Below are 26,129 nucleotides of genomic sequence, written 5' to 3'. Positions count from 1 at the left end.
CTATGCAAAAAAGAGAGAGTGTTGAATTCTCACCCTGGAAAGTTGCATGGCCTGAAAACAGAGATACTATTTTTAATTTTTTGTAAGTCTGAGACAGCAGATTGGGTATGTAGCTGCACACCCCAATGTCGCTGGTTTGGAGTTAGCTCCAGGCATATTATTACAATCTAAAGGCTGCATGATGAAAAACAGGAGAAACCTTACAGACTGGGCAGGAGTCCCCATCACAACTCAGACTGTGCATCCCTGTCTGAGACAAAGGACTGAAGAGATATAGGCAAAACCATGCTTGCAAAGACCTCTCCCTCTCTGAAGAAAGGGGGGAGCGCAGGTGGCTGCTGCTACTGCTTATCCTATTATGCAAGTGATTAGTGGTTTTCAACATGTACGAGTTTTTCACCTATCAAGTTTCATGAAGACCAGATGGGCTCTTCATGACCATTGGGCAGCTGGCTTCAAACCGAGGACAACCAAACAGGGTAAGAGGGTCACCTTGCTCTGCATCCCGAACGGAGCTGCGGGCTGAAAGCACATCATATTCTGGCTACTAGAGGATCCAGACCTTTTAAGCCTTGAATTTTGCAAGTAACAGGGAAGCTATGTTTCAGAGCCTTTCAATTAGACACATTATTAATGCACTTAAGGTTGGATGCAAGCTTCACACACATACACTCACTATATGATTGCCCATATAATGCCTGTACACCCTATATAGGTGCATATACGAGTGCCCACACAAACACACAGCCCTGCACCCAGCTACAATCAGTTATTACTTTGTTTGTGCACACAGCTGTCCCTAATAGGATACTCAGAGAATTTTATTTTCCATTTGTCTAATGAATTTCAGTGTAAAGCATGCCCCTGGGGTGAAGTTACACACACAAGAACTAACTGCCTGCTGTTGCTTGGTCTCTGTGCTAAGTCACTGGCTTACAGGTGTTGATTTAATAAACACAGCTGCACTCACAACTTGGAGGGCACCCAAAAACCCTGCACTCTCCTCAGACTGTGCCTAAATGCAATGCTTGACCGCTGCATCAGCCAACACTTGGGGATCTATTGCTCTCCAAGGACCTTGCCCTGTGACTGCAGGAAGGACAAGGCAGACTAAATCCCCCCGACCGCCGGGTCCAAAGAGCTCCTATAGGAATAGCACGAGAGCAAATCTGGCAGATTCTGCAAACGTCTAGGAAGGACACTGACACTAGCAAACAGTGAAATTAATGACTTCCCACATACCTTCTACATCTTGTGGCTCTCCTCCAACCCAGAAAGGGCAAGGTTTCTTTTGGAAATCCTAGGAAAAGTGCCCCATCTAGTAGGTCTGACTGGTTTAAAGAAACTGGATGCGTTGTGGGGGAACACGATGGAGATTGTGGGGAACTTGTCAACAAGCAGCTGGGAAGGATACCTGTTCCTTATTGACTGCAGTCAGCTTCCTGCTTTTGTTTTAGTTTTCTTTCCTGCTGAAGTGCCAGCTGTTCACACAAACAATGGAGCTAGAAACAAATCCCATTCACTAAAATATTTTGGTTTTTTATATCCTTCAGAGAAAGACTGCCTGGGACCCAGCCTCCTGCTATCCCCCATAACTGAGCCCTCTGCTTCTTTGTTGGCCCTAACCTAGTAAAGCTTGTAGGGAAATATTTTGGTAAAATGGCTTTTAGTCAGACTTAGTATTTGCCATCTTTTCCATAACAATGTGGGGTCTGTACTAATCTTCGAACAAAATTGCCAGTAAGAGAAGTAAATCAATATCCTGTCTTTATAACGCTGAAAACAACCTCATGACTAGGATGCTCACTAAGATGGGGTCAGTCTGGGTAAGTCTAATGTTTCCTATGCAACATGCTAAAGGTCCCATTTCTGCTCCACATAAAAATTCGTCTGAGGCTCCCGATGCTTTAGTCCCAGAATGGCCAAATGCAACGTATGTGGGGGATCATCCCAAGGAATGGGCATCCTGTATTCAGCATGGAACCTCAGACTTATCACTGTCTGGTAACCTCAGAAGGACTTGTTTCCAGGAGATAAAATACACGCAAATGCTAAGAGGAGCTTTGCTAGGCTTGCTTAGTGAAAAATCTGTGCAGCACTTTTGTTCCTGCTAAATTATCTATCTGATTTGCAGCTAAAAAATGTTTAGATGACCTTGGTAAAGTGAATGGTGATCTAAGCTACCTGACTCCAGGTCAGAGGTATCGGGGGACCTGAATGAAGCACAGTCACTGTCAGCTACACCACAAAGCAAGGAGGCCACCAGTAATCGTCCTGCGGCGAGATGGAGCACGCACCAGTGAGGACGGTAACTCCCACCCCCCCACCAGGGTTAGAGAGGCTTCACCAGCCTCTCTCAGAACAAACCTCCCATCAAGCTGCATCTGCAGGACAGCGGTGTGACTGGTACCTGAGAGACGGGGGGTTTGGGAGCCGGAGGCGCTGGCCGGCTCGGGGGTGGCCGCTGGGCAACGTCCTTTGCAGGGGCCGGCTGTGCTGGCCCAGCCGGCTGCCCCATGCCGCAGCTGTGGCCAGTGGAGAAGGCGGATGGCTGCTGTGTGTCTGTTCGGAGCCCTGGAGCTTGCTGGGGAGGAGGTTTGGATGGGATTTCAGGGAAGCCAATCACCTGTGCAGAAGACCCACAAATTCCTGGAGTTAGGTTTTTCCACTTCAAACCACCTTTTTACTCTCTGCTACATTTTTGAGGATCCACATGAGGTCTATGAGTCACACAGTAGAAAATATTGTCTGCAACACCGGCATGTGTTGTATATGTCTAGTAGGCATTGACTTGATAGACTGGGACAATTTGGGATCATGAGGCAGACACGGGAATCAAGAGAACAGAGTTACTCAGGCATTAGCGTTATAAGTTACGCCTACAAATAAACCCAGAGCTTGCAATTTCTACAGTTTTGAGAGGGGGATGTGACAGAGGAGGATCTATTGAGAGAGACGAGCAGCCACACAGGCCTGATGAAATCCCAGCTCCTGGCTTTAGGGAAATCGCTAGGAAGAGATACTACATTCGGCTCCCGTTGACTTTCAGCCATGGGTGATATCTGTGTATTTTTCCTATCCTTTGATGAAACCACTCTCTAATTGCAGTGTGAGAGGGGAACACATCCCACATCTTAGGGCAGCTGCATCTCCCCAGGGAGGTGGAAGGTGACCTTGCCCCTACCTTCCTCTGCTCCTGGGGGGTTTTCAACTTGAAGGCAGGGTTTGCGTGCCCATTTCCAGAGGTGTCACTGACAATGAGAGAAAGAAAAGAATAAGTGTTATTTCCTTGATACATTTCGTCCTTTTTCTTTGCTATATTTTCCATTATATTTTAAGTAAAAAAAAAGAGAGAGAAGCGAATACTGACTATACCAACAAACCCATTTAGTTATATTCCTCACAGACTTTGCAATTTCTCTTCTGTCCTGACACTGAAAAGGGGTGGATGTAAAGCAGATAAGGCACAGCATTGACAATTTACCTGAACTGCGGCGTCTTCTTTAGAGAACAGATGCCAAATTTATTCCAGCATTTCAGATAATAGAATAAAAACATAATTCCAATGAGAAGCAGAATGGGAGCCAGGACTGCGAGAGTTATCACGACCGCGGAAGGGCCTGAGGGCAAGAAAGTAGAGTTAGTTAAATGGAAAAGTCTCTGCTCCCAATATAACTGAAGTTCTTCTAAAGTGCCACCGTAGTAGAGTTGGTCCCACTCACCTTCGGGCATGGGGGGACCACTGTCTAAGCTTCCTCCCCTCCCCTGCTTGTTGCAAAACGGGGGGGCCCACCCCTGGTTGCAGTGGCAGTTCTTGTTGTTGTTGCAGACCTGGAGCAGGAAGACTCAGAGACTTTAGTCCCAGCTCCTAAAGAATATGCAAGCTAAAAAAAAATTAAGCCCTTGCTGGATGAAAGACTACAGAGGAAACTCTTACTGGCATAAATAGGGAGTTAAGTGCCTGGAAATATTTTCGGGAGTGAAAGTGCCTTTTATTTCCTCTGAAATTCTCCCTTTCTCCAAAAGACAAGGGTTCTTCAGCTGAAGTGCCACTAACCTGGATTCAGGAGAAATGCAACATTTAGAAATGCCTTTCTCTTGTTCTCATCTCTAAACGGAAGGACATGAGTCTTCCCTTCTACCCAGTGAGGATTTCTTATTGTTTAGGTTTATTGCTTGGCCCATTGCTATTTGCTTTATCGTCTAGGCAGCCGCTGGATGGGGGGAATTGATTCCTCTGATTAGGGGTGCCAGGTGCTAATCATAGCATTTAATTTGATTCTGTTGAATAGCTGACAATCGCTTCCTAAAGCTTCATGGATCATCAGAAATGAAGCAGAGTGGGAATGAAAGTGCGGGGTGAGTCCCTCTCCTCGTTGGGTACATCATGGGCCCTCCCAGGCTGCTCAGGGGGGCACACACTGATGCACACTGCTGTATTTGTCATTTCCATGGGAATGGAAAGATGCTGATGTTTTCTGCCAGAAACTTCAGCAAAAAGTATAAAAAAATTCTCACCAGCCTTTTCTTTCCATCTCCTGGGGGCACAGCAGAGCAATTTGGGATAAACTGTTCTAAACATGACTTTTTACTATGTTTTTCCCTCAATAAGTCTGATTTTAAGTTCAATCTAAACTGGGCCCAGAAGATTTTTCTGTAAGAGTACCCCTTCTTGTTTTTCATTCACTGCAATTCATATCCCTCCTGTAGACCTCCTTAACTCCTACGTCAAAGGGATACTCACAGACCAGAAAATGCATCAAACATGAAACAAATGTGCAAATTAATAATTAAGAAGCAGAAGTCCCGAGCGAACCTAAGTGTGGTATCAGAACTGAGCTGAAAAACCATCCACAGATGAATGGCAGCCCATCCTGCTTCAGCCTGAGATGGAGATGAAAAGGAAGACACCTACTCCATGCCCATGGCACTTCTTGCTACAGCTTTCAGAATCAAAGATGATGGATGTGTTCTGGCAGCGTCCCTCAAAGCAAACCTGCAGAGAAAGGATGCAAAAAACTCAGCGTTATCTCTTTGAGTTATGTCCCATATTACTGCCTTGTGTTATTTTGTGACTTGCAGGGTCGCAGACACCTTGGCAATACAAGTAATACCGTGGGCAGAACAACAGGCCATGAAGTTAACCTGGTTCCCAAGCAAGCATTTAATCACTACCCTAGATCCCAGCTAACGTGCATCAGAGAGGAGTGGGAGCTCAGAAGTTGATAGCTTGGCCATGCCCATGTGGCAAAGTCTGTATTTGTCATTCCTCTCCGTTGCCTAACTGGACCATGGAACTCTCAGGTGTCTTGGTTTCCGATTGTGCGTCTCACCCCTAAGCAAGACAACCTCAACCAGCTAGCAAATCTCAAATTTAGCACTGGCCCTGGACTTCATCTGGCAAAGACTTAAAGGTATGGCCTTTGGTGTGTATTCTTCCATTGCTTCTCAGAAACCTCTAAGACATTATTTTTCTAACAAACATAAAAATCCCCTAGAAAGACATTAAGACATAAGAAATGAATGGATTGATAACCACAAAACACTCTCCAGATGGAAAAGTGATACCCTGATCATCCCCCAAGCCATTATAGGCAGGGCTGTACCTACATGATGGCTCCCACATTTTGTTCCCGTCAACACCAAGCCAGGATCCAGCATCTCCTTTTCTTCACTCTCAGATCTGTACACATGGGTCCCTCGGCACCTCAGCTGCGTCCTCTGCATGTGGATAGTTGTGTCTATGGCCACCGCGTTGGACTGCAGGGGTTTGGAAGCAGAGCTCTGGCACTGGATCTTCCCACATTTAGCATCTCTGATTTCAAAGGAAAGGCTAAAGTGATTATTTCTGGCTTGCTGAGTGTTTTGCAGCCATCAGCTCTACTTGTAAATTAAAGCAGCAGTGTTGAGTCATTGTTCAATGGCAAAAGAACAAGCACCTCCCAAGAGCTAGCCCAAGCAACAGTGTCTGATGGATATTGATGGTACCATTTCACTGTCCCCATGGGTAGCCCAGCCTCAACAAAATCACAGATAAGACTAAGAAGTTTTTGTCTCAGTTAAATAGCTACATTTAACTTACAGATTTGAAAATCCCCTTCTGTTTCTTGGAAAAAATATCAACTAGGTGTTTTAAAATGCAAAACGCAGAGAAAAAGGTAAACTTAAAGCTTCAGCCATAAGGGCTCAAAGTCCAACAAGGATGCAGCTGGTTTCCCAGAAGGCAGAGGGAGGGAGTGAAACCAAAGCATGGATCAGTTTTATCTACTGGCCCATCATAATTTTATAATATAGAAAAACACATTCTCCAATGAGCAACTCTTGGCTGCCACTCTGCTTTCTACCTCATCTCACACTTTCTGTAGTTGCCGTAGATGTCCTTCCCACAGTTCCCGTAGATGTCTCCAGCGGCGTTAACTTTCTCAAAGCAGGCGTCTGGTGCTGGCCTTGCTCCTGCATGGAAGAGACTCATGTGGCTGACTCCTGTGGGGCCTGGCAGCCCATCTCACCCCACGCCAACCACTCAGTTGTTATTTTTCTGGGATGGTTTCAGCATGGGAAATTTTGCTGCCTCCTCCAAGCGAGCGAGGCGGGAGAAAAGGCTCCTCAGACTTTGCCATTGATAACCAGGTGTGGAAGGTACTACTGCCTTACACAGGGTGAATAATAATAGCAGGATGCCACGTAATATTGCTTGCTCAAAGGACAACGTATGTTGCTGCAAGTACTGTCCTTACCAGGCCCCCACAGCTGCACGCACTGGTCTTTATACGTGAGACACATGCCACTGTAGCAGTAGGCTTTTCCTCCATCACAGGAAGCCCCATCGATTTGGTAAGAGTTAGGGGGGCAAAACGGTGACTCGCCAGTGCAGTACTCTGGGAGGTCACAGAGTCCTGATCTTTCCCTGCAGAGAGTTCCCGGAGACATCAGCTAAAAAGATACAACGGGAAAAAAAATTAATTACTGCTTTTCTGCTCTGTGGTTTCATGTCTGCACAATGTCTTCCTGGAGATAAGAAAAAAACTTGCATGCATCTCTTCATCCACCTTGTCTTAGGTTTTTTGAGGTCAGCAGTGATTCAAATGACTCTGTAACTTCACTAACTGGGTGAGCTGTGGAGAATCAAATTAATGACTGGATCCCTTCCCTAGGCAGCGATGAGATCATGCACAGAAAACAAGATCTCAAGGGGACACCGGTCCATCTCCCCCTACCCTAGGGTAGGATTTGATTTACCTAAATCATTTCTGGCAGATGTTTGTCTAATCTATTCTCAAACCCCTCCCTGTTTGGGAAATTTGTTTCAGTATTTGCCTGTCCTTTCTGCTGGAGACATTTTCCGAACGCGTAACTTATGTCTCCCTTGCTTACGAGTTTACCCAGTTCATTCTTCTTCTGTCCACCATGGACATGGAGAGTGGAATGGCATACACAGTTACATTTTGGAGGATTTTCCAAGTCTGTTGTGAAAGGAGTGAGTCCAGGTGGATTCCTGGAAAATTATTTTCCACAGGCTCAGGATTGTTCAGTAAAAGCACACAGTCAAGGTGCAAACACACAAATGAGCTTAAGACAAATGTTTGCCTATGTTCAGTTTTGAGTTAATGTGTTGCCAAAGCTTGAGATTTTTGGCTCCAAAATTGGAAACCAGCCTCTCTAAGTAAAGCTGCGATTCAAAATGATAGTGGTCACATGTATACAATCCTCTTTGCTGGTGTTTCTTCAGCAAGCACCTGGGCTAAAGGAATTCAACTGCATCACAGAAAAGAGGGTTTGGAGCAAAGATGGCACCCAGCTTAATCCCTAGCAGAAATGTTTGCTCTAAGAGCTCTGCCTAGAATTCTTCTAGAGCCAAAGGAGAGAAATATTCATTCAGATTCATCCCATGCCCGAGTGTTTAAGAGAGGCAGCGTGTCTTCAGTCCAGCAGCATTCACAGCTCATCTTAAGTTATCACAGGAGTCAGTTACATGAGTCAGCGAGAAGAAAGGACCCCACTGGTTTCATTGCACTTGTAGCTGTTGTATCTAAAAATCAGACCATGTTGCTTGCAGGTGAGGAGCTGAACTCCATGTTTGGCTGTTTGCTCCCCTTTCCCCTCCATTTTTCAGCCTCATGCTTCCACCACTGTTATTCCCTCTCTGCTTTTAGGAAAACCCAGAGACCTCACCTTGCACTGATGACAGCAGCTGCCATGGGCACATTCGGCACCCAGCTTCAGGGAGCAGGTGCTGGCATCGCAGCAGGGATTGCTGCATTCCTGGAAGACAGTGAGATGCAGCAGAGTTTACAAGGCAGATGTTCAAGACAAGAATGTGCCAGAGCGTCGAAGCGTGAGGCTGACGCTAATCTGTTCTGGTACGTGATGAATTAGATGCGAACAAAGTAAGAGCCTTCCTTCCACAGTACGTTCAGGATACCCAGCACGTGCTGACTTACAGTACTGCATAATCGTATCCTCTGTTGGACTGACTGGACACTACAGGTTGTGCTCATTACTCCTGGTGAGTCTGGGCTGCTGGTTGCAGCTCCCTTTTGTCCTATTAGTCAAACGGACAGGGAGAAGGGAGATGCAGTGCTAAGAGAAGCCCCATCCTTATCTAGAATGGAGCTGTAGGTAAAATGAACTTACTTATGAAGCTGCAACATCTAAGATCACTTTTTCATTTCACTTTTAAATGAAGTTTTCATCACCTCTGTTCAACCACTGATTACACCATCCCTGAGTTCTGGGATGCATTGTACTACACACCACAAGTTTAGTTAGACATGATTTACACTGTGTATATATTTGTGTACAGGGAAGGTATGCATATCTTCTGCACAAACAAAAGCTGTTTATGTATCACATAACTGTATTTGTGAAGTACATAATAAAATCACTGTGCCCCACTAAACCCCAAATGGTTGGATCTGAACAATTGTTACCTCCACCTCTCCACAGTCACACTCCTCCCCCTCTTCCAAGTAGCCATTTCCACATTTCTTCCCACCATACATTTTTTTGGTATCCGGCATATTGGAGAGACACATCCCTCCACCAGACTGCAGATACTTCTCCAGCTCTTTTCTATTGCACTGGTTGAACACCTTGGGGAATGGGTGCCTGAATATGGACAGTGTAGAAAAACATCATGACAGATCTGGGCAATGGTTTAGAGAACCAAAAATGAGCACATGCAAATCCTGACAAGTGCCAAAGGGCACAGGTCCTTCCCTGAAGTCTTTGAAATTGCACAAAAGTGGATCGTGATTTTGTGTGCCTGTTCAAAATCAGATCCATCTGGATTACATTTGAAGATAAGGTGAGATTGCACTGCAAGGCTGTCTAGTAATATAACAGCCTTGAAAAAGAAACTTTAGTGAAACAAAATATGTTGAGTTAGATTCGACTTTGATAGCTGACAGGTACAGCAGTCCTCACCTGCTCAATACTGATGCTGTGGCTTATTCCTAACTCTGCTTGAACAAGCCTGAGAGTCCAGTACACAGACTGTGAATAACTGCTTGTGAATTTAACTGATAAAAATAATACTTTCTTCTTCCTATCTACTGCCTCGTTGCAAAGGACATGAATATTTTCTGTTACATGAATAATTAATTTCTGTTGCTACAATGCCAGAACCTATGCACTCTCTATATAACCATACATGCATGCATGCATGTTGGGTGTTCTACTTGCATTCCACTATGTTTTCACTTCTCACAAATATTTTTCCTATTTGGAGGAAATCATGCACATAAAAGAAGATATCTATGGACCAAATTTTGTTAAAACCTGCTAAACCCCAAGGAGGAAGGCTTGACGAAACAGGGAACGTGGCTTTAAGCGAATGGCTTTGGCTGACACTTTTACGTGACTGAAACATGGAAGCTGTTGTGGTTCCTTATCCAAAATGAGCTCTGGAATCCCTGTAGGTTTCCAGAGTCACTCCCGCTTCCCCTTTTTCTCAAAGCCAGCTATTTCTTCCCTTTCAAACACAGGCTTTCTGTGGCTCACTGAAACCAAGCAGTATTCTTAAGACAACATGCAGTCAATCTGTTTTCATGTCTTCTGACTTAGAAATGTGGCCCTATCGCTGTGCCTTTTAATAAAAATCAGTTCTTTCCTGAAGCAATCCTTTTTTCTCTCATTACCACATTATAACGCACATTATCTTTTGCAGGAGATACTTTAGAAACCCTATCAACTATCTATCTACAAATCTCCTGTGCAACACAGAAATTAAACGCACGTAAACCTCTACATGCCAAGGTCACACATGTTCTGGTAACCCCTCATTTCTCTGCATGTGCTAGCAATAGGCAGTCCGGGTTTTGCAGAAGGATGTGTGCATATAAGCATGGAACTTGCTTTGGGGTGGTGGATCATTTGGCAGGACAGAGTGAGAAGCACAAACTCAGAGACAAGGGGCTAGAGAGGTCCTGAGACAGTCTCTCAGGCCAGAAGACAGGAAAATTTTCCTTTTTACCAGCCAGTTTAGAGCTCCACTTCCAAATGCTGCCAGGTCCCTACATTACCCAAGGCCAATCTCAGGCAAGAATAAGTTCATTGGTAATTCAGCAAACTGCTGCTGAACCATGAGCCAGGGTTTGCCCAGCAGTATTTCCTCTATAAACACAGTGGATCAAACAGGCAGCAATAGATCCACCTTCAGGCTGCATTTCTAGCTCTTACTCCACCAAGGCTCTTGTAATGAAGCCCTTTGCATTTCTCCATGAGACCGTGTAAGATGAACTCACCCAGTTGCAGAAGCCATGATGCAGCCTCCATCTTCTGCAGGGGTAGTACAGCAGCCAGCTGAATCATGATTCATGCCAAAATTGTGTCCCATCTCATGGGCAATAGTAGCAGCAACGCCAATGGCATTATCAGAGTGATCCTGTGCAAGGTCAAAGAGGCACGTCAGCATTTTGCCTGTGCCTGTCCTGTGCACCTCTGAGTCAATGGGGTGAGTGGCACTTCTCATTACTACATGTAGAAAACATCCACTGAAGGTATTCCTGCCTATGAGCAGGTGAGCTAGAGGCCTTCACAGGAAATACTTTCTTCCTTGGCTTTAGGAGGCATCTATCCTATGTATTCACTGCTGGCAAGAAACATCATATTAGGTATTAGCAATTACTTACCATGTTTACTCCTCCTGACTGTAAATCAGAGCACATGGCCATCACGGGAGCCAAGCCTACTGTGGTACCTTGGAAGGGCACACCCCTAAAATCAACCCAGAAAGACCATGAAATGGCACAAAGGCACTTGAGAAGGCAAGGCAGAGAAATGCATCCTGCAGTCCACAGGTTTATACATATAAACAGCATCAGGTGAATACATTTTCTTTAGTAATATCTTCAAGTACAGGACATTATAGCAGATCTACAAAGCCTTAAGACCTATTTTTCGTGGACTACTTTGTTTTATGGGCCAACTAGCCAATCCTATTTTTTATAATGGTCTGGTGCCAAAAAGTGCTCTCCCTGCGCTTTGCAGCCAGCACAGAAAAGACTATTTCTGGATCCCTAATTGGGTAATGTTTTGAATATTTGATTTACCTTAAGCTTGCTATTTGTCAACTTGGGATTCAGGGTCTTGACAGAGTAGTAGATAACACCTCTGAGGTGCAGTCATGCTCAGCTCCTACCAGACGAGCTGGAATTCTGCACCATCCCTGCCAGCACGTCTGAAATGGGAGCCTTGGACATGACTCATGAGTGCTCAGGACATGACTAGGTGAAGGTGAAATACAGTAATGTTACAGGGAAAACAAACAAACAAACAAGACAAGGGAAAAGGCATTGCATCTCCGCATTTCAGTCCTACAGGTTTCTCCTCTGACTCACCACTATTTACTGGTGGATGAATTACCATGGGAGAAGTAAGGAGGTCTAAGAGTTGCTGCAGATTTTTCTTCCACTGACATCTGCATTGCTGGCCATAGCTGCTGGCCCTAATGAGATCAGTAGGATGAGTCACGGATCATCAACTAGCTTCCAGCACTGTGTCCCCTGCATCTCAGAGGGACGAGTTAGGAACAAATGCCTTCTGCAAAGGCCTTAGCTCCCCTTTACAGGTCTCGCTTATGGTTCAGACTGTCTTGAAATTGTACGTGTAGCTGTGACAGATCATGTGCAGCTGCCTGCGATACACACACACACTAAAGCTGATGCACTGTGGTGCTTGTGTACTGAGACCGCTGCATAGCCTGGGACATCCACTTTTCCTAAGGTGATGGTGCTCTGGGTGCCAGAGTTTAATGCTGCCCGAGCAGCCACTACATAAATCTGCCACTGATTCTTGGAATGATATAATCCCACATACCGATTTCTCATCCACCCAAACTACTTGTCAGAAACAGGTTATTCCAGGAGAAATAAACCTACGTGATTAGTTGGGCATTATCATGTCTTCTGTGCACCCGCTCCTTGCTACTCCAGGCCAGAAAGGACTTCAGGGTGGAATAGGGGTTCTCAGTTACGTCACATTTATTCCAATTACTCCAGATCTCCAGCCCCACCAAGGCAATCCGGATATTCAGGGATCTGTAAAACTAAGATACAAGAAGGAAAAGAGATGACAAAATGAGCATCACTAATTTATTTTACTGTTGTTTAAATCTTTTCTATAAACCCTGCCAAATGCTACTGCAGATACACATGTCCAGAGAAGATGTTGTCTCTGGAAATGCATTGCAACTCAGCGCTGCAGCTCTGCAGAGAGAAATGTGTACCACCCACAAACCTGAACTCGATTGAACTAGAGATGCTGAACTTTCATTTTTAAAAGAATGACGGAGAGATCATCTAGAAAAACAAAGACTGGAGACTGAGATAATGTTTATCTTTAGATATGTCAAAATTCCTGAAAAGAGGAAGGAAATAATCTGCTGCCCACATCAAGTACAAACAGGTCTTCATGGACAGGGTGGGGGTGAAAGGAGCAATCAAAGGAGTTTAACTGGAGAATGGGAGTATGAAGGGAGTAGAACTGAAAAGTTGTGACATTTACTTCACCAGCAGTGGTTACCACTGCAAGGATGACCTCTGAAGGTTTCTTCCACCTCTACTTGCCAAGATGTCTACAATTTGAAGTGAATACCTTAGTCCCTTGTCAAAAAGCAGTATTTAGGTAACACAGTTAATAGAGAGATGTATTAAAACAGAGATGCTCATGCTGGATCCAAGATAAGGAATGGAGAATCCCCGCCTGTCCTTGATGTCCAACAACAGAATTGTTTGTCAGATGTTTGACACTCCCCAAGTCACTGGGGAGAACTGTTGAAACTTTATTCTCTCTCCCAAGGCAGCAGTCTTCCTCTGTCACAATTAATTCTTATAATTCATCTTTTGGACTTTGCTTTCATCAGTTCACGCACACCTGATCTCACCTTATCTACGTAATTAGCAGCCTCCACTAATTTAAGCCTTGTTGCTTCGATGTTGAAGTGATGCTTCTGAAACTGAACAAAATGAGCATGTCAGAACAAAAGCAACTAGAAAGACCTGAAATGTGTTAAAATAAGTCACATTACTCTGAGCATAAGAAGGTAACTATCAGGTGAAGCCCAAAAGCCTTCTTTCACTGCACATCTGACTATAAGCCCGTCTATACATGCGTATTCAGAATTCATCCCTGGCATCCCACAACAAGGGCATTACTCAAGTGGTGGTAGTAACTCAGTGGAGGAACCCAAACTTATCAGAGCCTCCAGAGCCAGGGGCTGACAAAGAACTGGCAAATTTGCCAGGTAAAATATATGGTGACATGACTTCACGTCTGAGGTCAAGGCTGCCATAGTGCTCATCAGATCTCATCCAGCAAATTTGCCTATTTAAACCACCTGGCAATTAACAAGTTAATTTTAGCAAACTGTTTGATGCAAGGAATTGAAGTTGCAAAATGTTTAGATTTTTGTTTAACGGATGACAAAACCTGGGACTTTTCTTCTAGTGAGGGAGACAGTAAAGTAAGGGCAGTTAACGACAACACTGCGAGGGTGTCTACGCCAGCTCGTCTAATGAAATGGAGACCAACATATGGCAGTTCCTGGGTATAATGTGTTTTCTCATAGTTTTCCTAGTATTCTGCTGCCTAACAGAGAAAGCTGAAATAGGTTCTGCCTCTTTAGTTTTGTTCAGAATAAATTATAGCCCTGAGCACTCATGGCTTTCACTATTGGAGTTTCAAGTTGTAAATAATGAATAGGACCAGCCTGACTCCCGTCTGTGCTGGAGATTAGGTGATCAGCAAAACAGCGTGCGGTTTGCACTGTCAGTAAGTACGTCTGGCGTGCTGTCCAGGCTGGGGATGGGGGAGGGATTGCTCTTCACTGGGTTTCTTCCAGCCCTATTCTACGATCTAGAGCCTTGAAAGTGCCTATTTATGTATCTGCTACCAGCTCAGAGCAGAGGATAATCATGCTTATCTTCTCTAGAGATTAAGTGTATTGCAGAGTTATAAGCATGTCGTTCCTGGAAACCCCCAAGTCACCCTCAGCTGAAGGCAGTCTCTCCCATCGATAACCGGGGCCGACCACTGGTACCCCAAACCCTAGTCTTTTAACCAGATTGCAACCCGCATCTCCCCCCAGCCAGCAGTGCCTGACAGTAGCAGCAGGCGAGCTATGGCTGCTAGGACAAGTGTCCAAGACACAGCTCTCCCTGGCTGCCGGTGGGGGTAGGACCACAAGAGGAAACCTGCTGAGCTCCAGCTGACCAGGAGATGCTGCAGGTGGGATGCTCACTCTGGCCCGGTGCTCAGTTGGTATAAACATGATCTCTTTTCTTACCTCTGCATAATCAGCCACGAGCAGAAGCTCCACATACTTTGTAGCTTTCAGAGTCTCCCGTCTCACCTGCAGCAGCAGCAGCAACACAGGTTATTCCCCCAATATCCCGCAAGAAACTCTTTGCGAAACATAAGTACAGGCCATTTTCCCAGTGTGTTTTTCACTGGCCATTCACCCCACCCCACACACACGGGGACCTCCAGATCTGATTGACTTATATTAACCAAGTATCACAAGTCATTCTAGCTACAGCAAGTGCCCATGTGCCTGTCCTCAGCCCACCCGTTTGCTCATGTGTCAGATGCACAAATCTGTGCAGGAACAGCAACAGCCCGGACTCCTCACACTACACAATGGTCCTTGATGTTCATTTTTTTCCCTGCTGGAGCCACTATTTGGTAACCAGCTTGCTACAAACCCTCTTAAATATTCTTCTTCAATTCACTTTCTGGGCTATGCTTCTGGAGAACAGCAGGCTCCTTGGGCTCGGAACAAGTAGGAAATTTGGAGCACCATGCGTGGACCTGGTACGAGCCTGGCTCACCCTCTGGTGGGGTGGTTTCATCCTGGTTGCGAAGTCCCTGAGCCAGTCTTTGGCTGTATCCCCAGTGCCCTGGTAGCCACAGGTTCCTCTCTGCAACCTCAGGTCATCCAACCTGTAGATCAAGTGCTGGTTTGGGCTGTCAGGAACTGGCTCTAGGATATAGCTGGAATTGCTGCTCAGTACGATAAGTCCTCTGTTGAAACGGGAAGCAATAAGAGGGAAAGTTAATTACTATCACAGCAACTGGAGACAAATCCTTCTTCTGTTGCAGAGTTCCCATCTGACCCTGGCAAGGCACTTATCCTCACCAGGCCGTTCAGTTCATTAATAAGAAGGATGAGGATATTTTGAGTTCAGAGTGGGGAATCCCTGAGCTTGCATATATTAAAATCTACTCAGTGGGCCTCAGACATTCAATTAAGGGGCTATTGGAGCATGTGCTTCAGCAGCACTAACCGGAGTAGTTCATTTTTTAAAGTACAGCTTTTCCTTTAGGGACAGTGGAAGCTTTTCAACAGATTGAAGAAAACTGTCTTCAACCAAACTGGCCTAAAAAATGTGAAAACTTTGTTTGTCAACAGAAAAAAACCCCACAGTAGTCTCTGGGACTTGCACATGGCCATATGGTTCTGGTTTTCTCAATGAGCACGTTATAGTCAGCCGGAAATCTCCTGTGTTTGATGCTCACCAGAAGATGTGTGGCTTGATGGGCAGCGTGCTGCCCTGCAAAGGCTCAGAGCGAAAGCAGCCATGTGTGCTCAGCTCCCGTGCCTTCCTGGCTGTTAGGAAACGATGCCGAGGAGTTGCCAGCACACCGCTGACAGCTCAGGGGCACAGGAACACTACTACGTGTGCACACCAAGGAGGCACCTCTGCCTCCACTGCAGCTAGGAAGGCAGAGCCTAGGAAAATGCAGGCCGACAGAAGCAAGGCACACCTGTAACTACTTTTGCTTTTGGATTATTTATTGCAAACCACAGGTGGCTGCACTGTCCTGTTTATCTCGCTGCGCTCTTCGGCCTGCGCTACGTTCACTTAAGATGTCTCAGGGTTGCTTTGGCACGGGCCGTTTCCTGGCTGGAGCCGGTCCCAACAGCACAGCTTCCCATCAGCGCTCCAGAGCAGATGACCACTAATATCAATAAAGCCCATGCGGCGTTTTGGAAACAAACCCTGAGCTGATGTAAATGAATGCAGCTCCTCGGTCGCAACGAGCAGTTTCATTTACTCCTGCTGAGGATACAGACTGTCTTTTCCTGCCAAAGACTCCATTAATACCAAAGTGAGGGTTTTAAATGCATAACGCACACAACCCCGGCACCACCCAGGGAGAAAGCAGAGCGCGGGGCTGACGACCCAGGAGGAAGTTCAGACCTAAAGGCATTGCCTCAAAATGCACACAAAAACTTGCCAGTTGTGAGAGGCTGGGAGAGGGACCTGGTTTCTGCATTAGTGTAGAGAAGTGGGCTGGGCAGGGCGAGTCCTGCCCCTGTCTCTGTAAGGGATGCAGCCCCGAAAGTGTCTTTTCCTCCAGTGGACCCAAGTTGAACTCACTTATTGCACAAGTCCACGTTACCAGCACAAAGGAGAAAGAAGTCTAGGAGCTGGCTAGGAGGCCATGGTTACTCATGATACCCAAATTTCTGCATTTCCCCCAACACACTCTCTTTTATGCCCAGGATCCTTGGCTGGGTGGCATTTGAGATCAGATCTATCTGCCCAGAAAGAAATATGGCAAGCGGGCTGCCGGGGAGCTGAGCAGAAGCATTCCCGCAGCTCCAGCACCACCAGGCACTTACCGCAGCCCTCGGCACGTGCTGAGCGCGACGCTGGAGCGCTCCCAGCCCCGCACGACCCCGTGGTAAAAGCAGTGGTCCTGGAAGGCAGAGGGGAGCAGGGTTGGCGACGCGGTTTCAGGATGGACGTGCGCCGTGTTTAGGCATCGCTGAATCCCATGCGGGTACTGCCGATAGGCCGGCAATTGTCCTCTTTCCACTGCATTTGGCAGTTGACTATCGTAACTAAATCTCTGAGTCCGCATCGAAATTTGGCCTTTCAGCCGCCATGCGTGGCCTGTGCGAGTGCATCTAACGGCTCCTCCTTGCCAGTAAAAATTAAGAGCTTTGAATCCCCGAGGTAACAACTCAGATGGCTGCAGCATGAAGGCTGATCCAAAGCTTTCTGCCTGTACTGGGAGCTGCCTATCAATGGCAGCTGGCCCTGGGTCAGGCCTCAAAGGACGTGCCTTCAGCCCCAGAGAGGGTGACGCCACGGGCAGCGGGGAAGTCCCCGTCTGGGGGACTCCTGGCAAGACAAAGGCAGCCTCTGGCAGAGACAGGGAGGCTTTGGGGCAGAAACGCCAACGTATTAATCACATCCCTTCCCCTCGCCCCGGGGCGCTAACGATGATCTCATGGGGTTTTTATCTCTTATTTTTGCATCGCAACCAATGCGCATCTTTGTGCCACTGCAGCAGAGAGCCAGCCAAGGCCTGCGCGAGATCAGTAGTTCATGGGATTTTTACTGAACGGGGGCCAGCTTACAGGGACTCATTTTCCCATAGGCTGGGAACGGCCCCAGCGTGAAGTACCCAGTGGCAAAACTAAAAGCAAGAGGATGAGCAGCAGGAGGAACAAACAATTCCCCAGCACCCAGAGAGAGGGGAGCGATGCTGGAGGCTGACCTGGGCTCTCATATCAGAGCTTGCTGGGGGATGAAGATGCTTTCTCGCTGGAAAACCCAGGTCAGAAAGTCAGACTGCCCTCCTCTTCAGCTTAAGGCAGACCCGTGGCCTCAAAGAAAGGCTCTGGAGAAAGGTGGTCACCTGCCTCTCTGGGCCCTGCCCCGTCCCCGCGGCGCGCTGTGGGAGGGAAAGCGCTCTCTGCACTCACCGCGTGGGGCAGAGAGGTGGTCTGGGGTTCTCCAGTCTGGCTGTAATGAGTCTCAGTGTAGCTTGGTGCAAAGAGGTTTCTGCGGATACAGGGAGGGGGAAAGAAAAGAAAAAAAAGAGACAGTAAGACCTTTCTTTAGACCTAGATTTGTATTTCCTAGGTGTGTTAGAAAATCGGCTAGATGCAGCTCTCTCTGAAGTCAGTGTACGTATTCCTGTTGCTGGGAACCACTGTGGTTCACTGTGGTGGACCTGGGGCCGCCGCTGTTTGCCGTCTGCTGCACGAAAGCAATTGCAAGGCACAGTGAGGGCGGGCAGAAGACAGGCATTTGGGGGACACCAGCCGAGAGCTCTGCTCCGGCCCAGCGCTGCCCGCCCGCGAGGCACTTGTTAACACGCTGTCCCAGCGCGGCAGCGGCCGGTGGCTTCCTGGGGGCACAGGAGCTGTGGGAGCCGCCGCAGGACTGGCGCCGGCCCCGCAGGCTGTGCTTCCCCACGCAGAGCGTGCCGTGGTGGCAGAGGGTCTGGCGGTACAGCCGGCCTTGCCACGTCCACCCATCTGCTGCCCTGGCAGGAGCTGAGCGCTCCTGCTGGAGCACACCCGCTTCTGAAAGGGCGCAGTGAGCCGCCTCCCTAAGTGCTCTTTCAAGCCATTTATTACATTGAAATAATAATGGAGAGCCCGTCCCTGAGTTCGATCGGGCGCCGAGATCCACTTCCAACAGCCGCAAGTGAACGATTCAATTTTTACGTGACGATTTTGAAAAATCTGGAAACGCAACATCATCGTCCTCCCTTAACGCGTGCAAGTCTCTGAGCGGAGTTTCCTCTACTGCTGCAAAGTCATGCATCAGACATGCTGGGATTAGATTCCACGCACAAAGGCCAGTGTACCAAGAGCACCACAGGCCAGTTCAGGACACATCTGGGCACTGGAGTGAGTTCTCCGCTCAAATCCAGACTCTCTCCAGTGCCCCAATCTGAGCACAATTATAAACCAAACTGCAACTGCATTCAACTTCTGCCCAGGAGACGATTCATATATTCATCCTCGGAAAATGCTGATTCCCCAATTTGAATCTGTTCGTGTCATCCTCATATAGACAATATTCTCCCTGTCTTAAGCCCTGGATCAGACCAAAACTGTATAAAGGCGCTCCTGTGCACTGAATAGTAACCGTTTTGATTTGGTTCCAGCGGAAACAGCCTTCCCCTTCTTTTTAAACATCTGCATTTGCTAAACAGTGATGTAAAAAAGTACAGCAAGTCAAAATCTGTGCCAAACCAAGAAGGTCATATCCTGTGTCCATCTCAGCAGCAGAAAAATGTAGGTTTAAAACCATTTTTTACAACAATGGCCTCACTTGTGAAAATTTGGAAAAGGATGACAGAACATGTATGAAACACACTTCTGCAGCAACCCCGCGGTGCTGTCAGGCCACCGAAGCACCACACCTGCCACGCCACAAGGATGCCATGTGCATCCTGGGCAGCACGATGCCAGCAATGCTGCAGCCGCAGTGCAGTCCTGCATCTCTGTTTAATGCATTTCATGCATCAGATTTTTGAACTATGACCTGCAAGAAAGCAAGAAAGAAAAAATTTTCTTTGCTTTGCTTGATTACTTTTGGCTGGATGAAGAAAGCTGTATCAGAAGCAAAACCAAAGATTTTTCCATCTGTCTTGGTTTTTGGTATGTGGCAGTCAGGTCTAACCTACCTTGAAAGCCTCTGTTTGAATAAGGGATTGGGTGCTTGTGATACCTAATTAAATTAGGCCAGAGAAACAGGAAGCACAACCTGTTATCAGAGTCTTTGAAAGTGCTTCCCGCATCTGGCATCCAAAGGCTCAGACACCTGAACAAGTACCAATGGCTTAGTGTCAGACAAAACTGTGTGCCACCATTGTATCTGACAGTGTTTGATGTCGGGAATACAACAGCTTTTAGCTCCGCTTTCAAAATTCACTGTAGCCCAGGAAAGCTCATTTTGTTTCTTTCTGATGTGTTAATTGTCATCGCTAGATCCTGTCAGCGATCAGAAGGCGAGATTTCTGCGTTCAGCTACCTCAGGTCTGTAAGCTGAAGGTAAGCACAGAAGCACCATCCCACAGAAAATAACTCCCTTCAGCTCCCTGACTGCGGTAGCTTGCTCAGCATGTGGCTGCAGGAAACAAATGTTTAATCAACAGATTGCATTAACTTGCAGGAAATTGCCTTGAGCAATGTGCTCTGGCAGGTATCTGGTCTGTGTTAGAGACTGTCAACTCGAGAGTAGACACTAAACCAGTGTGCGTCTGCCCAGTGCTACTAAAGCCAGAATTAGACACCAGCCCATGGATTTCCAGTAGCTGAGGCTTGCATAGCCTACTTCTTTCATTCCCAAACAAGCACGCTTATGTTTTCTCCCTGCTCCTTTATTCTTGGAAAGCATTCACTATGAATAGCTATTTTATCTCTCCTCCAGCATCTACCATAAAACTCCACAGCGCTTTGACTCCTGCCCAGCCCGTGCTGAGCACCAGAGCCCGGCACACCAGGTTTCAGGGCACAGGATGACGCCACGCAACGCACGGTGTGCGCACATCTCTTCCTACCTGCAGGTTCAGGCTCTAGCCCCTTCCTAGGGTGGATTAAAGAGCTGAGAGGTCTGCCTGAATTTTTAGGGGTACTCATGCAGTACTGAAATACTGGAATACTGGAAGCATGCATCGTCTGGCTGAGTCGTGACCTGTTGTGACTTTCAAGCCTCTCTCCACCACTTGACTCCTATCCTACATTGCAGGCTCCCTATGAAAACTCTAGCTTCTTATTCTGAGCTTGAAAGAGTCCTGCTTTGAAGACCCTAATGCAGGGTCTCTTGGGGCTCTTGCAGCACTGCTGAGAAGGGCTGTCACAGTGCATTGCACGGTGTGCGGTGGGGACGGCAGTGAGGAAAGAGGAAAAACAACAGGACATCTTGCAACACCCTTGGGGTGCTATCTCACTTCAGAGCCTGTGAAAGTTCATTCCCAGCCCAGCTCACTTCCTCAGCTAGCATCAAGCTTTCCACCAAACTGTAAATAAAAAGAAAAGAAGCCTTCTTTTCATCTCTGAGTGCACCAGAGTTGTAAGCCAGTCTTGTCCCTCTTCTCCATGTGTACCAGTTGTTGGATAAATGGGAGACATTACTGAGACAAGTATCCCAAAACCTTAGCAGTGGCCTTTACTTGCCATCACTTCAGGACAGTGCCAGGCTGAACGGCTGATTCCAGGGGAGCTCGGCCCTGCAAAGTGCCAACAAACCCGATTCACCATTTCCAGAAGAACATAGAGTTCACATCCTTGCCGGAGAAGGAAAGCCTGGAATAAACAGCATGATTTGATCCTTTCTTCTCCATTACATTATATGTCTCTGTGACTACCTCTCCAGCAACTCAAGATGAAGCTGCAACAATTTGGATGCAAAATAACATCATTTTAAGGCTTCTGAGAGTCAGGCAGGCAGCTGGCAGATTGCTAGCACACTTCATCTTCCTAAAAGTCAGCATGGAGTTCGTCATTAGAGGAGTTATCAGCATGAAGAACTGATGAAGTCAGAGGAAAAGCTGGTTTTGCATGGGAGCACTCTTTGCTAAACCTTGATCACAGCTGCAGCCTTGTGGGGCTGCGCTACACACGAGTGCTCAAAATGTTCTAGAGAAGCCCTGACACCTTTCTAACCAGCTTTCGGGAAGATCAGCCATTCCCCAAGATCTGGCTCAGCATCCAGCTCAGGGTGGAATAGCCTGCTCTTGGCAGGATTTGTTCCCTAGGAAGCCTTGGGAGCTGGGTTAAATACAAGCGAAGAAGCCAAACGAAGGAAGAGTGGCTCGATGCCATAATGTACAGATGGCTTTCTGCTGATGACCGATGTGGATTGATCTTGGTCCCTCTCCAGCCTGTCAATGATATCATTGTTTGAAACAAAACCCTCCTCCCCATGCTGCTGTGCTGCTCCCTGGAAGGGCCCCGCCGTGCCGGGCTGACGTACCGGGCAGCGTGGCTCTTTTGCCGCATCGAGACACCGCGCCAGGGAGGTCACATACTTCGCACATGAGCCGACGGCCTTCGGCAGAAGAGGCAGGCTGAGGGCGTGGGGCAAATGCCAGCTTTCTCGGTGGCAGCCGCCCCTGTGGCACTTGGGGACAGTGCAAGAGCGTGACCTCCAGCTCATCTGGCCACCGCAGAGGAGCAGAGAAGCAGCTGCGGGGAGAGGGGCTGCACGGCACACCCAAACGCTCCCGAAAACAGCAGAAGGAAAGCTGGTGCCTTTCTTGCATGACCACGTTCATTTGAGGGAGTGCACATTTCCCAGCTGCTCCAGAGAACCTCACCCCTTTTTTCCTGATAAATGGGAGCTGTTTTCTCTCACCTGGGAAATATCACTTGTTAGCACAAGTCTCGGAGGGGCTCAGAGCCCTCCATCCCAGAGGACCACTGTGAACATGCTCGGCTCCACCAGCCAGAGATCACCCGTGGGCACTGGGAAGGTCCCAGTGGCACGCTGGTGCTCTCGCTAATTGGAGCGAGGAGGATTTTTTTACAATTTGGTCCCATGAGGAGCTTACCTTGGGTTCATTTTACAGAAGGGCTAGTCTGCATGGACAGCTGGCAATTTAAAAACACCCATGAGTATCTAGGAGACAGACTTTTTTTATTTCCTCCCAAAAAGTAAAAGCTAAATGGTCCATGAAGCTCTCATGAGAAACATCGACTCAATTTTTCAGTCCTGGGACCAAGAAAAGTGAAGATTGCAATCTCTTACATCTCTTGCCCTGTCCCTTTCCTCAAATCACAATAAATCTGTCCAGTCAGGCTGCCAGCATCTGGGGGTGGAGGGAATTGACTCTCCCAAAAAAGTTTAAATGTCAGATTTCCATCAACAATTTGTGGTCCCACTCCATTGCCTCTCAACAGGATCCAAGAAGGGTAAGAAGGGGAATTTGGCCCCTTACCTCCCAATCACTAAAGTGTTCCCTAAAGTCAGAACCTGAGGTGACCCCATCTTGAACACCACCAATACATGACCCATGGCAACATGAGCAGCCAGGCCTGCTTCCCATATCCATCACGACTGGGAAATCAGAGATTTCACTTCTCTGGAATCCTCCAGCAAAGCCTGGCACTTCATTAAATCCCTGAAATCCAAAATTTTTTTCTTGGTGAGTCTCACCCAGATGAAGTCTCGAGCTCTTAAGCTCCCTTCCTCAAGAGCCTTTGCTGATATATCAGAGAACATGTTTTTTGGGTGAACAGTGGCAGTTTGGAAGGAAAAAGTAGCTTCCCAGCTATTGAGGTGGAGCTAACCTAGCTATTGTAAGGCCTGGGAAAACACCACAGGCTAAAGACTCTCCATCCCCTTCTGCCATCTGCATTATCTGTGACATTTACTGTGTAAATCATGTTACAGGGCCCAAGAAAACTTGTCACAGCTCCTTGGCTTACCAATGGGAACCATAAAAGATGCCTGGAGAGGAAAAGGGAAATAAAATAAATGGGAAACTGGCTGATAATGAGTCAGGGAGTAGAAGATTTAAAGGGCTCCGTTTCCTCATCTCTTCCTCCCTGCCCCACACAGAGAAACCACTGAATATCCCAAGGGAATCAGGAGGCTGAAAAGCAGCTAGGGCTTTTGAGGTCCCGACCCTGTTTTTCTGATGACTCCAAGAGACAGTAGAGCAGGATAAACTCAATTTGCCTCCTTTACATAACCTTTACCCCCCTGTGCATTAGACACTGATGGGCATAAGCCCATTAGACACTGATGATGTGTAGCCCATCAGTGGAATAATCTCATATATCCTTCCTGCTCAGAGGCGGGCAGCAACCTCCCCTCTTCCTCGCTCAGTGGGTGGAAGAGGCCTTGGAAATGAGCAAAAGCAGGAACCGGTGACACACAAGTGACATATAGATCTCTTATCGCACCGCTGAGAGCAACAGACAGGGCTGGAGTGCTCATCGCCTACCCAAGTGGGGTCAGGAGAGATTGGAAATGATGCTGCTCCTTATCAGATCCAGCTGCCTAAAATTAACTATCTGGATTGCTCCCGAGGTCAGACCAGAGGAACTTTGGACTTTCTTTGCAGTGTCCTCAGCCAGCTACTGCACATCTCCCCTGGGGCTCTGCCACTGAGTGCCCCACGCCATCGTGGCTGCTGCAGGCGGGCGGCAGCCAAAATACGCAGCTGAAACGCGCGGCCAAAACACACAGCGATGCCCCACACCGCCCACGGGATTCACCCGCAGGCAGGGACGTCGCCTGGAGAAGGTGACTTCTCCTGGAGAGGCCTCCACTGCCCCTTGCAGCTGAGTGGGCCTTTCACAAGTCTGCTCTCCCTGTGAGACACAAAGAGGAAAAGAAGAAGAGGGAGGAAAGTCTTGTTGATACTTTTCCTCAGGTGAGAAAACAAATTCCATGCAGTTTTGTGCTGTGCAAATATAAGCTCTCCTCTTCACTAGAAAGAAAAGGCTCGCACCAAGCAGCGCTGCCACACACATTCAGAGCATCTCAGCATCCCTTCCCTGCTGGCTCAAAGCTGCTTTTTATTAACAAATGCAAATGCTTTTTAAAAGTCACTTTTCATCCAAGGTTTGCAACTCAGATTCTTCCGTTCCTAAGCCCCAGCCAAATTTGAAGTTGCTTTATAGGCATCTCTCCATATATTTGTTGTTTGTGCGGCTTTGAGCTTTCCAATCCTGCAGCTGCAGGACATGGTTTTAAGTCATTTAAAACAAGCCCAAGTCGTTTGGGGGATATGCTTTTGTCGTTATTCAGAAATGCTAAATAGTGTTATGAGCTCTGCTCAGAACTACAGCATAGTTCCACCTTCTTATCAAACGTCTGAACAGGAAATAATGCAATATTATGTTAACTGCTAATGCAATAATTGTATTCGTAGAGATCTGAAGCCCAAACATAGATGTGTGCTGAGCTTATTACAAAATACAGAGTTGTACACAGTTCTGAAGAAAGATACGCAATAATTTCTGTGTTTTAGCTCTGTAGATGAACACAATGTCATTTTCATATGAAATGGGAAATCACAGGCTGGGTGTGAACATTTCTTCCACATATTGAAAATGGCACGTTTCTGTCAAAGTTAGTGCATCCCTACTAAAGCTGTAGGGATTATGACTTTCCCCCCTCCCGCCCTTTCAAAGCAAGCTCATGTCCTCATCACCTTTGTCCCTCCATAAGGAGAGCGGTGAATGTGTAACAAGGATGCCTAATCCACGTTTCACTAGCTTGCCATACCTCCTTTCTAGGTTTGGGAACCATTGGGCAAACCATATCCCAACCAGACCCTGCTGACACCAATCATTTCATGCTTTCTTTGAGCAACAGGAGGCTGGGACACGGTTATGAGAGGACAAGAGGAGTCACACCCCTGTGCTGAGCCTGGGGACAGAGAGGGAGCAGAGCACCAACCTGGACAGCAAAACTGGTTTCCAGAGGCTCCTCTAAACTAGTTCAATCAGATGACCCAGAACTCTGGGGCTCATTTTCATTTAAAATGACCAAAGTACCTTCCTTAAAGCTGAAGTTCTATTACACCCATTTCCATGTGAACTCAAAAATCCACGAGCAGCCAGATTTCAGACTGCTTTGAAGGGATGCTTCCCACTTGGGGGATTTCAGCTTCTCTCCTACTGTCTGGGTGCCCAACAAACCCTTCAGAGAAGTCCCTGATGCTGCAGCTACTCAGTACCCTAAACCTCAGCTAGGACCTCAGGCTCCCCTATAAGATAAGCAATAGCAATGGTGACCTCCTGGGTGCTGGGGAGCAACCCCAGGCTGGGATGTAGGAACCCAGCAAGCCAGGCTGGACTCTACCTCACTGCCCTCTTTACCAAGGAAGAGGGGTTTTGATCGACTTAGAAGTGCTCTACG

General features: G+C 47.2%; 1 protein-coding gene across 1 annotated transcript in view; it reads right to left on the bottom strand.

Moving 5' to 3' along the window:
- ADAM19 (ADAM metallopeptidase domain 19) overlaps positions 1 to 26,129 on the bottom strand; it is a gene marked incomplete at its 3' end in the record, with an annotated part of 32,385 nt that overhangs the window by 902 nt on the left and 5,354 nt on the right. The window contains exons 3-20 of the mRNA XM_082006272.1: positions 18,221 to 18,299; positions 17,129 to 17,205; positions 15,330 to 15,522; positions 14,786 to 14,851; positions 13,385 to 13,456; positions 12,381 to 12,547; positions 11,133 to 11,217; positions 10,746 to 10,885; positions 8,931 to 9,108; positions 8,173 to 8,262; positions 6,738 to 6,933; positions 6,345 to 6,453; positions 5,611 to 5,815; positions 4,916 to 4,996; positions 3,723 to 3,831; positions 3,485 to 3,620; positions 3,185 to 3,251; positions 2,411 to 2,626 (exon numbers count right to left, since the gene is read on the bottom strand). Coding sequence (XP_081862398.1) covers positions 2,411 to 2,626; positions 3,185 to 3,251; positions 3,485 to 3,620; positions 3,723 to 3,831; positions 4,916 to 4,996; positions 5,611 to 5,815; positions 6,345 to 6,453; positions 6,738 to 6,933; positions 8,173 to 8,262; positions 8,931 to 9,108; positions 10,746 to 10,885; positions 11,133 to 11,217; positions 12,381 to 12,547; positions 13,385 to 13,456; positions 14,786 to 14,851; positions 15,330 to 15,522; positions 17,129 to 17,205; positions 18,221 to 18,299 — 2,266 coding nt within the window. The remainder of the gene's footprint in view (positions 1 to 2,410; positions 2,627 to 3,184; positions 3,252 to 3,484; positions 3,621 to 3,722; positions 3,832 to 4,915; positions 4,997 to 5,610; positions 5,816 to 6,344; positions 6,454 to 6,737; positions 6,934 to 8,172; positions 8,263 to 8,930; positions 9,109 to 10,745; positions 10,886 to 11,132; positions 11,218 to 12,380; positions 12,548 to 13,384; positions 13,457 to 14,785; positions 14,852 to 15,329; positions 15,523 to 17,128; positions 17,206 to 18,220; positions 18,300 to 26,129) is intronic.

The sequence above is a fragment of the Phaethon aethereus genome, assembly GCF_964289735.1.
Source record: "Phaethon aethereus genome assembly, chromosome: 14".
Lineage (NCBI taxonomy): Eukaryota > Metazoa > Chordata > Aves > Phaethontiformes > Phaethontidae > Phaethon > Phaethon aethereus.
The sequence above is the reverse complement of the archived record's forward strand: the minus strand, read 5'-3'. Positions and strand labels throughout refer to the sequence as shown.